The following is an 18,082-nucleotide window of genomic DNA, read 5'->3' as shown; positions in this document are numbered from 1 at the left end:
TGACACATCACATCATTAAAAAACAGTAAGTGGTTTATTGTACTACACTTATTGAACCTAAATGTTTAAATTATTACTTGCTTCCTCACTTGTTTCCTCTGAGCACTTCCCTTTTAAAGCCAAAAGCCACAACAGTAGTTTATCTCCTGAGTTTCTTAAGACTGGGTCTGCCTACTGAAATCATCATTTCAGGTCTTTTTATCCATTCCACAGTTGGAAACAAGTTAACTTCAGAAAACCCATCACAAATGGGATTTACCGGTCTTCGATATATTTATTATAACAACTTTTCTTTGGTTTAAGAAACATACCCCTGTGTGGTGCCATGAAAGAGCACAGTAGCAGATGCCTTCCTATAAGCCTACTGAATTTCATCCAAAGCTTCAAAGATCTGGGTGGTCCAAATACCTGTAATGAACCATGGAGTTCAGAAACGGAATCACAGGCATATAAGTAAGACTGGGGAAAGTAACTTTCACGTCATCCCAGGATCTTTTGATTTATTGCCATTTTGCTAAAGAGAAATATTCCACTGCTTGGTATAGAAAATAATCATGGCACTTCTATTCCCTGAGCTCATCCACTTTCAAAAGAATGAAATGTTTCCTTTCCAGAGTGTATTTCTTTTGCCCTTGTCCTTTTTTATCCTAACGTTTATCATAATTTTTCTCAGTGTTCTTACGCCACTCTTACCTTCCTTTTCCTAATTATGAGAGGTGGAATTTACTGCTTTCATTCAAACTTTGCAAACAACTATGAATCAGAAGTCATAAAGCTCTATTCATCTACTTCTTGAAAGTAATCTTGAAAAAAATCTATAAAGTTCTATTCACCTCTCTACTTTTCTAATTTTGGAGATGAGGCTAAATATTAGATCTGACCTAGGTTATAACTGGAGATTACATCAGGGGTACAGCAAACAGAAAAAAATAGAAGATTAAGAAAAGTGGCTAAGACTGAGAAGTCCATGGACACTTTGATACCTTTTTCTTGTACCAAACTGTGAAATTCACACAGCTGTGCTTTGCTGTTAGTCTTATTTTCTTACATTGTGCAGCTCAAAAGGCCTTTTCAATAAGGAATCTTCCACTCCAGGGAACTGCTTTAAATTATTTTATCAAGTATTTCCTCCATTCCATTATTTCAGTTCCCTCTTCCAAATATTTAATACCTTGCTTCCAACCCAATCCAAATACAGATGATCTCTACTTGTGTTCCTGTGGACCCAGCCTTGATGGAGAGGTTTTGGAGACTCTCAAAAGCAAGGGAAAAGCTCAAAGGCTCACTTATTCCACCTGTTTCCATATTTTAGTGGGAGAATAGTTTTGGTTATAAAAAAATGGTCCCAAATTTTCAGCTAGAGTAGACATGAGTTTCATTTTTCTATAACATCAAAAACCTTCCAATTAATTGAGAAGAATGGACTCCTGTCATTCTTCTGGAAGTCCCTCCTGCCCAATGGTGCTTAGAAGACAAAAAGCAGAGTTTAAATTCAGATTATGTATTAAATTCATTAAACTCATAGCCTGGCTGCACAGATACTGTTCTCTACTTTCATGTGGTACAGGCAAGAATTGTTGGATAAGCAGGTAAAATCCGGGGACAAGTATAAATTGTTATCAAATAATACTGAATGGTTGAAATAATAAAATATAAAATGACGAAAAGGTGATGGCTTCAATAAACACTTAAAGTACCTTTCTATTTTCTCAGTCTGTCTTTCATGTAATAAATACATGAATGCATATCATATACACTGCACTTAACTGGTTTACAGATGTATGCCAAGTGCCTGCCTACAATAATGCCTGTTATCACCATAGGCACTCATGAACATTAGCTGGATTTGCTGAATAATTTGTTTGATGTATCCTCTGTAGTAAAAAAAAATACAAAGTAGAAAGCAATCAAGAGCATTCGAGAGAAAGTGTTAAAGAAATTCCAAGGAAAGTGAGATTATATAAGACTGTGGACACATGGACAAGCATACATTTCAAGAGAAGCTTGGAATAAAGGATAGCACTGTTCACATAAAAATGAAGAAAACGTAAATGAATACAATAAATGTATCGAGAGATTATTATGGTCAGTGGTCTGGGGAGGCACAGCATCTCAGTGCTGCCCGAGAGCTCTGCTGCCACCCACTACAGCAGCCACTAACTACGAATAGGCACTGAGCACCTGGAATGGAACCAGTGCAACAAGGCACCGCATGTCATATTACATTCATTAACTTAAACTGTCACACACAGGTACTGTGTGTGGACAGCAGAGATCTAGGCAGATATTCATACAGATCCTATAAAGTAAGGACTATTTTACAAATTGGCAACTAAAGCTTAGAAAAGGTTACGTCACTTCTCAAGACTGTACTGTTGGTAAGCAGAGGGGGGACGATGTGATCTCAGGTTTACTGACCCTAAAACTCCTGCTTTTTACACTATGATGCAACAAGAAGAACACACACACACCTCCTTAATACACAGAAGAAAAAAAGCACACCTTATTGGTGGGGATTTGTCCACTACTGCCTGAAATCCTGACTTCTCCCATGTACAATGCTCCTATCTGAAGCTCACTGATTCCACCTCTAGCCCTGATCTAGGTACTACTAAGTTCTCAAATCACCTTTTCCTTCTCCCAAATCCCTCTAAATAAGTCTTTCGAGGTTTTTTCCCTTTCTTTTCCTGTACTCTGCCACCCCATCTCTTTGCCTACTGTAACCAACACTGACCATTTCTGACTTGTGATCTTAACAACTGCTTGCACTCTTTGTTGAATTTAACAATTATTGGTTATCACATATCTGCAGTTTATTCAGTCCTCAGCTCTACTGTCCTGGCCATTTTCTGATCTGAGCCCTCAACTGGTTTTGACAGGAAAATGTAACAGTAAAAAAAGATTTGGGAAATATCTTGGTAATTAATAGTTTCATTTGATTAAAGGAGAACCACAAGAAAAAGGTACAGAAATAAAATAAAGCCAGACTGTGGATAACTTCGAAAACTGTGATAAGGAATTAGACATTACATTTTCTTGTGTCTTATCAGGATGTCATTAAAGGTGTTAAAGTACAGAATGACATAAGCAGAATTGCTCTCCAACAAGATAAATATGGCAAGAGAATATGAGATGAGCAGAAGCAACAAATGAAAAAATAGATATAAAGGACTTCATTAAAATTTTTAAAATTTTATGCTACAAAAGATGTTAAGAAAGTGAAAAGGGACTTCCCCAGCAGTCCAGTGGTTAAAACTCCACCTTTCAACCCAGGAGGCTCAGGTTTGAATCTGTGTTGGGGAACTAAGATTCCACACGCCACACAGTGTGGCCAAAAAGTAAAAAAAAGAAAGAAAGAAAGAAAAGAGAAGATAACTCATAAAATGAGAGAAAATATTTGTGTATCATATCTGATGAGGGATTTGTATCTAAATATATTAAGAATTCTTATAATTCAGTAACAAAACGACAAATAATTTAAAAATGGACACAGGGTCCAAATAGATATTTCTCCAAGTAAGACATAAAGATCAACAAGCACATGAAAAGCCTGTGATCAACACCACTAGCCACCAAGAAAATGCAAATCAAAACCATAATGAGATACTAATCTATCACCTCACATTCACTAAAATCACTGCAATCAGAAACACAGGTAGCAACAAACATTGGTGAGGATGTGGAGAAACTGCAATTCTCATTGCAGGTTGGATAAGGTCGGATTGTATCAGTTGGACTATAAAATGGTGCAATGGAAACAGTTTGGCATTTCCTTAAAAGGTCAGTTATCACATGACCCAGCAATTCTACCCCTAAGTATATACCCAAGAGAAATAAAAACACGTCCACACAAAAACTTGAACATGAAAGTCCACAGCAATGTTATTCTTAATAGCGAAAAAGTGCAAACAACTCAGTGTTCATCAACTGCTACATGGATAAATAAAATCTGGCATATTCATAGAGGGGGTTTCCCTGGTGGCTCAGACAATAAAGAATCTGCCTGCAACACAGGAGACCTGGGTTCAATCCCTGGGTCGGGAAGATCCCCTGGAGAAGGGAATGGCAACCCACTCTGGTACTCTTGCCTGGAGAATTCCAAAGACAGAGGGGCCTGGTGGGCTACAATTTGTGGGGTTGCAAAGAGTCAGACACAACTGAGCGACTAACACACACATATTTATACAGTGGATTATTTGGTAATAAAAAGAAATGAAGTACTGTACACACTTTAATGTGGATAAACCTTCAAATCGTTATTCTAAATGAAAGAAATGAGTCACAAAAGATGATGTGTTGTATGAGTCCATTTCTATGAAAGGTCCAGAACAGGTAAATCTATAGAGGCAGACAGCAGATTAGTGACTGCAAGGGAAAGGGGGTTGGGGAAATGGGGTTAACTGCTAATGGTTAACAGGGTTTCTTTTTGGGGTGATAAACTGTTCTAAAATTGTGGTAGGGATTACACAACTCTGTGAATATACTAAGACCATTAATTATATGGTATATGAATTTTATTTTAACAAAGCTGGTCAATAAGTGAATTGTAAAAGTGACATATCTCAGAAAAATGATGTACCTATGTGTATATATGACACACATACACATATATGTACATATAGACAGATGTTCATATATACACATGAGGAAACAGCAGAACCCCAGATGTTTTGGGCAATCTGGGATATACGAATGAAACTTCGCAAATAACTCAAAATAATCTGATTATTTAAAACAATCATATTAGTTTTAACTTGTTTTGTAGCAAACAATTCTTCAGTAATTAAAAGCTGTAACCCATTATACTAATAGAACACCCAATAACAAAAGGAGGAAAAGGCTTGCATACTGTCAACAGTTCTGTATTTTTTTCTGAAAAATCATGTAAATTATTTGGTGATCAGCACAGTCTCACAAGAATATTTCCTTTTGAACTATCTCCTTCCCTGCCTAGAAAATTTCCACTTCTCTCCCAAAGGAAAGATTAAAATAAAAATTTTTTCAAAATAAATGCTGTCATACCAAAAAAGATTAAAATAACTAGAACTATTGAGCATGGAAAATATTTGAGGAGAATGCTACGCATAGTTCTTGTATAATGTGTGCAAACACATAACACACACCCATCCCAAATGTCAAAAAAGATACAAAACAGATGAACTTGCAATTTCGTGGAAAAAGAAGAAAAGAATGAAAAAATGTATGTATTTTCAAATGTATTCTGAAGCCAAGAAAAAGAATCTTAAACCTTTTAAGGAGTCACATTTGAGCACATGGAGTATCAAAAACAGGTCATCTTCCCTTTTGAACTATTTCTTAGTCTGCACATTTGACATCTCGGACAAGTTTTCAGCTGCCTTTAGACTTCTTTGAAACTAGGCTCTTGTTTAATACAAGATAGGATGTCAGTTGATCAATATCCATTTGGCTTAAATTCATAAGTCCACAACCTCCCTTAAGTGGTAGAACAAACAGGTACAAAGCCTGAAAATTTATTGTTTCTTTTTAAACTCCGAATGATATTTGCAGATGCCAAAAGGCATTTTGAAATCACTCACCTCTACTTCAGTAAAAATGAAACAGGGGGATGGGGAGGAGGGAGAATCTCATGAGGCCTTGCATGTCAAGTTTTTGCCCAGAGCTAATTTTCAGAGCTGTGTTATAAAACCCTGAAAATGGAGGTTTATAATGGAAATGCTGACAGACCCTTAACTATAGCAGCATGAATGGATATAATTAAAGAAAAGCTTTTGGCTACACCTAACTCCACAAATGAAAGACTGCCATTTTTATATTAACCTCAAGTAACAGCCAAGTGAGAACTAGAAATGTGATTCCAGAAAGGTAATGTGAAATGTTAAAGATGACTGCTAAAACTATTTGACATTTGGAGTTTTAAACATGGAGGCATTTAGTTAACATAACCAAGTCAGTATTTTCATAATGCTACTTAATCAGCAATAAAGAATGCTCTGGTGAGCCATCAGCTCCAGTTAGCTGGAAGTGGCATATGAAGTTATTATTTCTTAACAGCCTAGAGGGAGCCGCTTCTCTCTATAATCAGTGATCTTAGTTCCTTCCTACCTATAATTTCGCTGTCATACAGTTATAAAACTATTACCCAGTTCAACACACACACACACACACACACACACACACATGCACATGTCCTGCACACACATTTATGCAAGGACTGGTACCTTACTCCCACCTGAATTACAAAACAGAAGAGACTGCTTAAGGTAAAGTATTTCATTCTTCCCTTTGTCAGGGATGCAGTCAGGAATAAATATCGTCAATCAATGTAACCCACCTTCTCCATCTAAATAAAAATTCAAAGAATTTAGCTTTGTTCTTAACTTAAAAGAAAAAGAAAAGCTTGTGCTTTAATTTTTAACAACTATTCAAATTATTTTTGAACTTCCTAATAATATTAATAGTAAAAATATTATAGCATACCCAAAGAGTCCTCTGGAAAGAACTTCAATGAAGTTCCAAATTTGGAGTTAAGAGATCAGCAACACATCACCATGTGATCAAATACCTAGAAGACTTTTCTTGTGTTTCCCCTCCCTCCCTCCCACCCTTCTTTTTTTTCTTTTTAAGGTAAACAATCCTGAATGATCTCTGGGGCCCTTTCCCTGCAAATATCCCAAACTAAAGCAAGTCTGTCTTGACAATATTTGCTTGGAAGTATTGAAGACTGATGGAATAAAATAAAACTATGCAAGTCACAGTCCCTCTTATTATGTACTGCAATCAGTCTCATTGAAGGACTGTTGCAAATTACTATGCAAGCTTCAGAAACTTAAAAGATGGCAGTGCCTGTACCATGACAGCATTAATAAGGACCTGCACATTACTACACCATTCTCATTCAGACACTGACCTCATACTTCTGTTAAAACTGCTTGATAATTTTGGTGACAGAAAGTTACACATGATTTCACATTCTCTTATAGCAATTGCTTTTGATCATAGTTGAATAGCATAAAGCAAAACCAAAAATAAACATTTCTACAAGGAATTAAATATTATCAGCATAAACACTTGTGTCCTTTTTTTAAAAATTAGTTAGTCCTGTAGAGCACACACTCCTTGCCCCCTGTTAAGATGACACCAAATTAACACACTCAAACCAGATCCAGTTTTAAAGAAATTCCTAATATAAATGTAAAGTTACTCTCACTTTATATAATTGGCAGTCTTCATTATGCCCTCTTGATTCCTACCTCTGTACTTCTGAATAGTGACCCTCATGGATTCAACAAAAATGCATTATAGTGAACAGCATACAAAGTTCTTGAAAGCAGTATTTTCCCAACACTCCTGAAACTGCTTTGGTTTTAATGCTAAAAACTCCTATTCCTTTGCCCAGGCTGCAGTAACATCGCCAGGCTGGTTTAGATCAGTTTTTAGACCCTTTTTTTCCTTCTTGCTTTGTATATTCAGACGAATATAAATAAACCAAAAATGGTACCAGAAATCTCTAACTGTGCCCAAGAAGCACAGGAAAATACTGCTTACCACTTATTTAAAAATTGAACAAACAAAATGAATTTGGCACTTGGAAAAGTATAGCATCTGCTAATAAACTCTACTAGACTAAGAACAAATTATTTCATGGAGAAGATCCAGAATCAGTAAAAGGTTCCTCTAATGAAGTTGGCTCTTCATTTACTTATCTATTTATCTATCCGTCCGTCTAAATATTTGATTCACCTTACATTTAGGGATATAGGGATGATTATCTGATCAAGAACTAGAGTACATGAATATAAAAACTACATAAAACCTAATGAGTGAAAACCCGTAGATTGATCTCCATGAACACACAGCCCAATGTAAATTAAGATCATTAATAAATGAAATTGGTAATGAATAAATATCCAAAATTCAGAAATTTCATTAAGTTTAGTATCTCTGAAAAAGATGCTACTTTTTTAATGTGCAACTAAGAAAAGGGAAGCAGTCTCTTCATTAACTTCAGACATGATTTTAAATAAAATTGTATTTCTACACCTAACTGCACTGAGTGTAGTATCTAACTTCTTAAGAACATGAACTTCAAAGGTGAAACTGCTATGTAAAAAGAGCCTTAAAGGCAATAAACAGCATGACCACTGTTCTCACCCATTACGGTTTGGGTCTGAGTGTATCTGCATATTTGTATAATTCACGAAGATCTGAAAACAGCTAAGTTTTGTATAGATGACTAGTGAACATCATCTACACAAAACTTGCTATAGAACAATCCTATCTCACTCTTAGAATATACTGCTTTCAGTTCAGTTCAAGCTGGGAGTATTTCATGTGTTTGGGGCTTCCTTGGTGGCTCAGTCGGTAAAGAATCCACCTGCAATGCAGGAGACCTCGGTTTGATCCCTGGGTCAGGAAGATCCTTCAGAAGAGGGCATTGGCAACCCACTCCTGCATTCTTGCCTGGACAATCCCAATGGACAGAGGAGACTGGTAGGCTATATAGTCCACAGGGTCACAAACAGTAGGACACGACTGAGTGATTAAGCACAGCTCATTTCATGTGTTTGAGGCTACAACTCTGCAGCAAACAATTTAAAGAAAATAACTTTTTTTTTTAATGGTACAATATGGCCAAAATCTCTTTAAGTACACAGAACTGCATATGTTTCAATGAAAGTCACCTCAGATTTGAGTTCATGCTCTTGTTTAGAATGTCTGAAATATCCCTCTGGATAATGTTTTTAGGAGAGGTAGAGAGGCAAGATCAGAGAAGGCAATGGCAAGCCACTCCAGTACTCTTGCCTAGAAAATCCCATGGATGGAGGAGCCTGGCAGGCTACAGTCCACGGGATCGCTGAGGCAAGACAGGACCAAGAGGCATGGCTCCTGGATTGCACCAGAGTTGAGTTTTATAAGCTTGCATGTAAGCTTTCTTTCAAAGAAGCGCTGTTTGAAAAGACAGTATGAAAACTACTGATTTACACTACATAGCAGTAAAACTTCCTTTAACTGCTCTCTTTACAATTGAATTTCATGAGTATGTCAAAAGGAAAACTTTTAACACAGAATCAACACAGGTAATCATATAAAACAAATTAATACATTAGCACATTACTGGAAAACATACCTGATTCTGGCCAGAACAGCTTGTAGAAAGTTCATTACTGTCCTAAGTTCAGATTCTTGACAAGCTCGTAGAAGCATACTAAAGCCATCATTAAGCAGTTTTTCATGAGAAGGATGCAAGCAATGGCTTGTCTCAAACACCTCCTGAACACTGTCCATATATATGGAAAGAAGGGTCCAAAGAGTCTGTCTTTGTACCATTTCGTCATTCTTAGATACCAAGAACTCCTTTGCTTTCTCCCGGAAAGCATTTGAAAATTTCTCAGCCAAAACACCAATGTCCAGATTTTTCTGCGTGTACATCAAGAGGAAGGCCATCTGACCCTTCCAAATGAGAGGAGATGTTTTAAAAGTAGGCTTGAGGAAATCTAGGAGGCCTAAAACATGACTTGCTACATCTTCCACCTCTGCCACAGCTGCTAACAGTAGAAAAAGGCTGAAAAAGTTCTGCAGACCAACTTCAGTTAGTTCTTCCATTCTTTTTTGATGGAATTTAGAATATATCCTGTAAAATTAAAACAAATGAATTATTAACAGTTTCATTCACAAAAATCCATCTTTTAAAATAACATTTAACTCAATACTCATGACAGTCTCATCACTTTAAATGTTTAGCTGTTTCTACATAGTGGGGCTATTGTATCACTTCTGTTGCTTAGAACACAAAACTCATAGAATATGCCTCCCCTCTCAATCTTCAAATTTCTCAAGGATGCAACAAGCATCTATAAGTGAATCAAAGGATTCGGTGGCTTTCCCCAAAGGACAGCAGAAATACTATTTTCTATATAGTACTTGGCTTTTCCTTTTATTTTAATCCCCCCATTACCTTTCTTTTTCAGTGTTTACTGACAAATAAGAAAGAATATGTAATTCTTCTAAGTACAACTTGATGTACTTTATAGAACTCTTAACAGGGCAATTTTATATAACAATGTTCCTTAAATTCTTTCCCCCTCTACCCTTCACAAAGACCTGGCTCTTACTGTACTTACATGTTAAGACAATGCAAAGTACTGGAAAAATTATTTTTACTCACTCACAAAGAAAAATTATTAGTGCTCAGATATCCAATCTAGCCATTTAAAAATCTGTTGTCAATACTACTTAATATAATTTAAGAGCTGATATATTTTAATTAAGGGATCAGAATTGAACACCATTCATTTTTAATCTTACTTAGGGATTGTTAAGTTTCTCTGCAATTTTTATAATTGGTTTATTCAAAACAGAAATGACTAATGCTTATGAGAGGTTAAATTTTTATTTATAAATAATGAAACTGATAAGCTCCTAAAGATCTAATTATCTTCATATTCTCCCCATCATACCCATGATAGGCTAGGTATACAGTCTTGTTATGAATTCCAATTTCTTTAAGCAATAAAGTTCAGAGGGCTTCCCTGGTGGCTCAGAGGTTAAAGCGTCTGCCTCCAATGCGGGAGACCCGGGTTCGATCCCTGGGTCGGGAAGATCCCCTGGAGAAGGAAACGGTAACCCACTCCAGTATTCTTGCCTGGAGAATCCCATGGACGGAGAAGCCTGGTAGGCTACAGTCCATGGGGTCGCAAAGAGTCGGACACGACTGAGCGATGGAACAGAACAGAACAGAATAAAGTTCAGAGTATTATGCCTTCCATAAAAATATTTAAGATTTCAAACCAAACTGGCAAACACAACAAAAGAAAAGTAACTTCTATTTGAGCTACCTAATTACTGGAGGTTTAACAAAGATACCGTTAAAAAAAAAAAAGTATATTCTAAATAAAAAATCCAAACTGTATCACCATAATGTTGCAAGAATTATTCATTGTGTGAGAGATTACTGAGAAGCACCTACCAGAAATAAAAGTATTCTGCTGCAAGAGCATCCATTGCTTAAACTAAGCAAGCAGTAGAGAGCAGTCAACAGCAGAGGGCTAGAAAAGGAGCTCATAGGCAAAAGTAGAACAAGGGAAGACAGTAAGAGTCACACCCGTTTAACAAGCAAAACTCTCAAAAAAGGACAACACTAGACCAATGTGACCAAACATTTATTTTATCACACCAGAAATGAAAATGACATACTCCTCAAATGAGAACATCAGAAGTTTTTGTTCTATTATATTCTGGTTAGTTTTTATTCAAGAAAGCTGGGCTTGTGAGACTGGTGGACTCAAAGAACACAAAATTTTACAGACTGAATCTACCATCTGCCAATGAATAATCTGGACATGATTTTTATTTCTGTAAGTTTTAATAAAATATATGCAAGGAATTACATGAAACATTACAATTAACTTTGGCAAGAAAAACAATAGTTCTCTTTTATACCTGCACTTAATACATGGAATTTCATTCTTCAGGACTGATGAGATAAACAAGAAACTAAAATCCTCCCTAAGTTAGGGATATTAGGTTGGTTTCATACTGTAACAAATTGGCAAGATCAAAATGCTCCATATTTTGCTGTCCTTTAACAAATACATTTACGATGTAAACCATAAAGACATCCAAGCACAAATTAACTTAAAAAACCCAAATAGTAAAATTTCTCCAAAGATGTAAGTGAACATTCATGACAAAGAAAGATAGAGCACACACCTTCCCTTGACTTGCTTCCAAGGATGAGGACCATTGTTCTTCATTGCTTTCTTGACAACTTTTGCCAAAATGCAAAGGAAAATAGTGTAACTACTGCTGGATTTATATAGGTCATGATCTTGTTTATCACAGCAGCAGGTCTTCACCATTTCTAGCATAGACAAAGGTGATTTAATGATATATGTAAGGCCTTTTAAAGGAAGCCAAGAAATACTGAAAGAACTATTCTAAAAGGAAAAAAACAGAAAACTAGTATTAAATCTCTGAATAAAAAACAACAGAAAGCTGTAAATCCCAACTAGCTCATTAAAATTCTGACTCTTCTTAATCATAAAAAGTACACAGCCATTACCACATATTCCCCCTAAAATAAAAATTCCATTCAAGCACAGAATACAAAGGGGTGTTTCAAATTCCTGGATTATCCCCAAAATGTCTTTTTAACATGTTCAAATTAGAATAGTGTCAAGATTCATACACTGCATTTGGTTGACACGCCTCTTAAATCTTTTATCCTATAAAAATTTCCAATGGTTTCATCATACCATTTAACAGGTAATTTATTGTGCAGCATTTCCTAAATTCTGATTTTAGGGGCTTATATCTTCCTACATTTCAAGATCTTCCTTACATCTTCCTGGAGTCACTTAATATATTCTTTCATCTGCTATCTTTTCTGTAAATTGCTAGCTCTATCTAGTGGACTGATCAGATTCAGGTCAAGTTTTTTTGGTGAGAATCTTCCAATGGCAGTCTTGAGTACTTCCTATGTCAGTTAGCAAAGAGGCACATAACTTCTGACTTTCATTCTTTTTGTGATGTTAAAACTGATCACGCTGATCGATCCATTTGAGTGATCCCCACTGTTTGAACAACCAAGGATGATCATCATCCAATGGCTTATTTCAACAGATGTGCAAGATAGTGATTTTCTAATTCTATCATTCTTTCTAAACTAGCTTGAAATTTGGTATTCTGAAATATAGTTTATATTTTCCTTTATTTAACAGTTTCCAGAATAACAACTTTTCTCAAAATACCAGAAACTCGAGGATTTAAAGACATAATCCATAGCTCTCTTTATTCTTTATCATGCCCAAATTTACCCAGCACCAGGGAATGGGAGCTCCTTAAAGCAGGCTCCTGTGTTCTTTTGACACAACTCCAGTTTACTTGGATACCTTCTGTTTTCAGATATAACAAGACATTACAGACCCATCTTGTACACATTCTGCCTGAAAATTAGAATTGGTCATTTCTCCAGCCAGAAGACCATGTTTCAGAGAAAGGTATTTTTCTCATTTTTAATAAGTTCAATTATGTACAGACCCAAACTTGTAATTTACTTGTAAATCCTCCATACCTTTTTCTGTCCTGATTAAAGGTTTCACTATATACTTACTCAGAAAATCAAACATTCCAAATCTTCTCTTCTCTCTATTCACAACAAGTAACAATCCTTTAAATGTACTTTTAAAATTTTCTCTTCCAAATTTACCCTCTTTTTAAATTCACTGTCCCTATTTTAGTTCCCATTTGTTGCATTATTTACTTATACTACCATCAGTTCAGTTGCTCAGTCGTGTCCGACTCTTTGCGACCCCATGAAATCACAGCACGCCAGGCCTCCCTGTCCATCACCAACACCCGGAGTTCACTCAAACTCACCTCCATCGAGCTGGTGATGCCATCCAGCCATCTCATTCTCTGTCGTCCCCTTCTCCTCCTGCACCCAATCCCTCCCAGCATCGGTCTTTTCCAGTGAGTCAACTCTTCACATGAGGTGGCCAAACTATTAAGAGTTTCAGCTTTAGCATCAGTCCTTCCAATGAAGGACTGATCTCCTTTAGGATGGACTGGTTGGTATTGGATTACTATCTCATCTGTACCCACTTCCTTTATACTACTTTCAGAAAAAAGTTTTCTCAAACACATACATAATGTGTCACATCTTTGTTTTCCAAGGTCTCCTGGATAAATCATAACTCAACTGCATGTTATCTTTAACCCTTCAAAATCCAGCCCTGGACTAACTTTTCTACTTTCTTCATCTCCCATATTTCTCCACAGTCACTTCAGACCCATCACTAGAACTATTTAACATATGAGGCATAAATCATGTTCTTTCATGTCTTTATACACTTGTCCACACTATAATTCCTTTTGCTTGGAGGCTCATTTTCTTCTGTACTTGGAAAATTCTTATTCCCCAGGCCAATTTAAAAAATTGTGAGTTCATCAAGTCTTCTACAAGTCCATACACTGGGTCAGCATTCCATACACTTCCTCTAGCATTCCAGAGTACTGTAACTCTTTTTTTCTACAATATGTGTGCTTCTCCCTAGTAGCCTGCTGCTGCTAAGTCGCTTCAGTTGTGTCTGACTCTGTGTGACCCCATAGACGCCAGCCCACCAGGCTCCCCCGTCCCTAGGATTCTCCAGGCAAGAGCACTGGAGTGGGTTGCCATTTCCTTCTCCAATCCATGAAAGTGAAAAGTGAAAGTGAAGTCACTCAGTCATGTCCGACTCTTAGCGACCCCATGGACTGCAGCCCACCAGGCTCCTCCGCCCATGGGATTTTCCAGGCAAGAGTACTGGAGTGGGGTGCCATTGCCTTCTCCGCCTAGTAGCCTAAAAGCTACTCAAATGCCAAGACTAGTTCTTATTCAAGATAGCATTAACTGTTCAATGTGTTGCAAGCAATCAGTAGTTGTTAGAAAACATTTATAAATGAGGATTTTAAAAAATATCTTTCTGGCACAATTCTGGTTTCTTTGCTTAATCTCACCCTTAAGAGAAAAGGAATGTCAGATGCTCCGTTCCCTTATGTCAATGCTCTTCAGACAATGAGAAACATATTTTTTAGCTACTCTAATCTACTTTGAAAAATTAATTTTAAGAAATCTCCGTAATTATATATAATTAAACCATAAAAACATTCCTCAAATATCATGTTCAAATTCCTCAAATTCCTGAACAAATTCATAGTCTATTTACTCACCAGGTTCTTACTGTAATATTCCCACAGAATGGTGACAATTGCGATGTTTGGCTCCCAGAAATCGCAAAGGGTCAAACAACAGTGAAGATACATTCGTAACTGCTCTTCTAGTATACCATCCTAAAAAATAAACTGAAATTGTGAGGAACTAAATGATGACCAACACACATTATTATAACTTGACACTGCTGCAAATAACCTGCTCCTGAAAAGAATATAAATATATATCACCAAGTCATACCTATTCTCATCTTCAGATCAGAAGGTCTGAATCAGCATAAGGTATATAACTTTGCTTTAGAGAAGGTTAATATGATAATTGAAATTACATAACTCAGTTTGACTTTTAACTCAATTATTTAACAACTGCAATAGGTATTTAAAAACTGAATAGGGTAGACCCCAGAGACTGGAAAGAAACCCTAATCAGAAAGTAGCATAAGTTATCTAAAAATACAGAAGACTCAATCATACTTCAGTAATTCTTCATAGAAATATAGGAGTTATTCTTCTAAAAACCAGAGCGTTGGCAGAGTACATATGCTTTAACCTTTTAGAATGCGGCAATAGGTAAGAATAAAAAAGTGACACTTTAAACTTATATATCAAATAACATGCATGTTTGTTAAAAGCTGACATAACACTAAATTCCAGTCAGTTATTCAAAGCTTAGTATATATCAGGCACTATTCTAAAGTACTAGGCATAATGAAGTTACACTTTGGGGAGAATGGATAAAGAGGATACAAACAAGATAAATGTAAACAGTTACACCCACTGCAAACAGCAAAACAAAAGCAGAGTGATGTGGTAGAGTAACTGACAGAGGATGTGGGTCATTTTTTTTTATTAGGAACTACGAACTGAAAGGTCTTTTTGAGGGCTAGCAGTAGTAGTGTTAGTTGCTCAGTCGTGTCCGACTCTCTGTGACCCCATGGCTTGTAGCCTGCCAGGCTCCAGGGATTCTCCAGGCAAGAATACTGAAGTGGGTTGCCATCTTACTCTTCCAGGGGATCCTCCCCACCCAGGGATCGAACTCTGGTCTCTTGCATTGCAGGCAGATTCTTTACCATCTGAGCTTTTGAGGGCTGGAATTTGGGTTAAATGATTGGATGGAGAAGAGCCAAACACATATAGAAATGAAAGTAAAGCACTAATGGCAGAGAAAATACATGGAAACTTCCTGAATTAGCAGTAAGCTTGGTATTACAGGATTAAGTCAGAGATAGTCAGGAACCATATCTCATTTAAGGCTTTACAGGTCACAATCAGAAGTATGGACTGTATTTTAATTATCTTGGGAAGCCTTTACAGGACTGCAAACACAGGGGTGACATGAAATGAATGTTTCAAAAATGCTACACTGGATCAAGCAAGACGACAATAGCAGATAAGAACAGAGGAATAAGATCAGTTAGAAGAGCTGAAAGAGAACTTCCAGTGTAACAGAAAAGCAGACAAACGTTAAGTACAAATAGACATGCTAGAAATGTGAAAGTGCCTGGGAAACAGTATGCTTTAAGTAAATAATTGTTGAATGGATTCAGTATTGTCTCTTTTCAACAAAGGTGTGTGGTTATTTCATCACAGAAGATTAAAATGTCTCCTTTTTTCTGCTTCCTTCTCCTCCCACCAACTTACAAATTCTAGGAGATAACTGTGAAACTGTAAGATTAAGACAGGCAGACAATTTTAGAGTTATGTTGATGGAATTTGTTGATGACTTATATTAAGGTATGAAGGAAAGATAGCAATTAAGGGGAATTCTTAAGTTTTGGCTTAAGAAAATGGATTGATGGAACCATTTCTTAAGGTGGCAAAGAACAGGGAAGGAACAGAGAGAGTGCACAAGGCAACCAAGTGGAAATATTACACAGACAATTTATGGGTCTACAGCTCAAGGAAAAAGTCAGAGCTATTGATACAAATTTGGATATTACCTTCATATTGATTATTTAGAGTTAAAAGCCTAGATAAGATCAATCCAGGAAAGACTGTGGACAGAAAACAGAAAAGAATCCAGAACTGACAGCCTACTGCTATTCCAAAATTTAGATATCAAGAAAAAGGAGGCCTATAAGCAAAATCCAATGAAGTAGGTAGGAAACCGAGCATCATGGACTCTGAAAGAGGTATTTCTGAAAGAGAAGGGGATCACTACTTCCTGTACAAAGTTACATACCTTCATCGACACTTCACACACAGTTCTTACCTTCCTATCTGCCTTCAAGTCTATGAGTTCCCTAAGGGCTGTGAAAATGCTCCCTAGGCCTAGCACAGTGCCTGCTTCAAAGAGACTCCGTAAATGTTTTACCAACAAAACAGATATGAATTCTAGTGTTTCTTTTCATCAAGTAGCTCTATGGTTTAGGGAAAGATATTTAGTTCCTCTGATAATTAAACTCATTTAATCCTCATTGGTCACTAATGTTCTTTGATTTCATTATGAAAATATTAAACTAGATGTAGGTTTATTCTCATGGCACACTACTGATGTGAATTAAAACATACTAATTACATTGTAAGATTAAAAAGAGAATTACATGAAAAAAGTGGGTTCGTTCGGAAGAGTTTTCTATTGCTTTGTTTGGTATCTAAAAACTATTTTACATGTAAAATTCACAAAAAGATATTTAAACCATAAAAATATACAAAGTTTGGGAAAAACAAAAGGTTAAATACCAACTATGCATCTGGTATTATATGATGTTTTATGTATGTTATTCATGTATGTCTCATACCATCTCAGTTTCACTACATTCATTTTACCAAAACAAAAAAAAAAGGGTTGAGATTCAGAAATTATAAATGGCTTACCCAAGTGCATATGGGAAGGAGTTAGGACTCATGGCTCCAAAGCTTGTTAGACATACTATACTACACCACCTTCCAAACACGAGGGAAAAAAAAATGAACATCTAATCGACACCAGATCTGATCAAGATTGGTCTTAGTGGCCAGAGCAAGATTTGAATTAAAGCTTGTGAGACCAAAGCCCATGTTCTTTCCACTGTAACCAATCAAGAAATTAAATACAGTATCCTGCGGGATTTTTCCTTTTTTTTTTTGTTAAGGAAAGGAGATAAATTTCCCACCCTTTTCTTGCTAGTGGCTACAGATTAAAATGAAAAGAACCGTCTTATAAAATACCATTTTCTCCAAAGTTTTGGCAGGGTAAGTCAGTTGAGTGTGACTTGAAAAGCAAGCTTATTTTTTTTTAATTAATCACAGTATTTGTTGTAAAGCACATTCTCATGTTTTGTATATTCAACCATTATTTGGTTTTGAACCATGTTCCCTTAGTTCTTCTTAGAATTTTCCATTAAAAATTGTGTGGGTGGGCGCACATCGCTGAATTAAACGATTTGCCCATCTTCAAGTTCAGAAAGCC

The 18,082-nt window shown here is 36.4% G+C and overlaps 1 protein-coding gene across 5 annotated transcripts in view; it reads right to left on the bottom strand.

The window, feature by feature from the left end:
• Positions 1 to 18,082, bottom strand: part of MMS22L (MMS22 like, DNA repair protein) — a 128,710-nt gene that overhangs the window by 77,054 nt on the left and 33,574 nt on the right. For all 5 annotated transcript variants that reach the window (XM_088840702.1, XM_088840703.1, XM_055433043.2 and 2 more), the window contains 3 exons: positions 14,692 to 14,811; positions 11,692 to 11,918; positions 9,110 to 9,613 (listed from right to left, as the gene is read on the bottom strand). In XM_088840702.1, the coding sequence (XP_088696828.1) occupies positions 9,110 to 9,613; positions 11,692 to 11,918; positions 14,692 to 14,811 (851 nt within the window). The remainder of the gene's footprint in view (positions 1 to 9,109; positions 9,614 to 11,691; positions 11,919 to 14,691; positions 14,812 to 18,082) is intronic.

The sequence above is a fragment of the Moschus berezovskii genome, chromosome 10 (genome assembly GCF_049115385.1).
Source record: "Moschus berezovskii isolate FMDL1 chromosome 10, NW_MosBer_1.0, whole genome shotgun sequence".
NCBI lineage: Eukaryota > Metazoa > Chordata > Mammalia > Artiodactyla > Moschidae > Moschus > Moschus berezovskii.
Note: the sequence above shows the minus strand (reverse complement) of the source record. Positions and strands in the feature narration are given on the sequence as shown.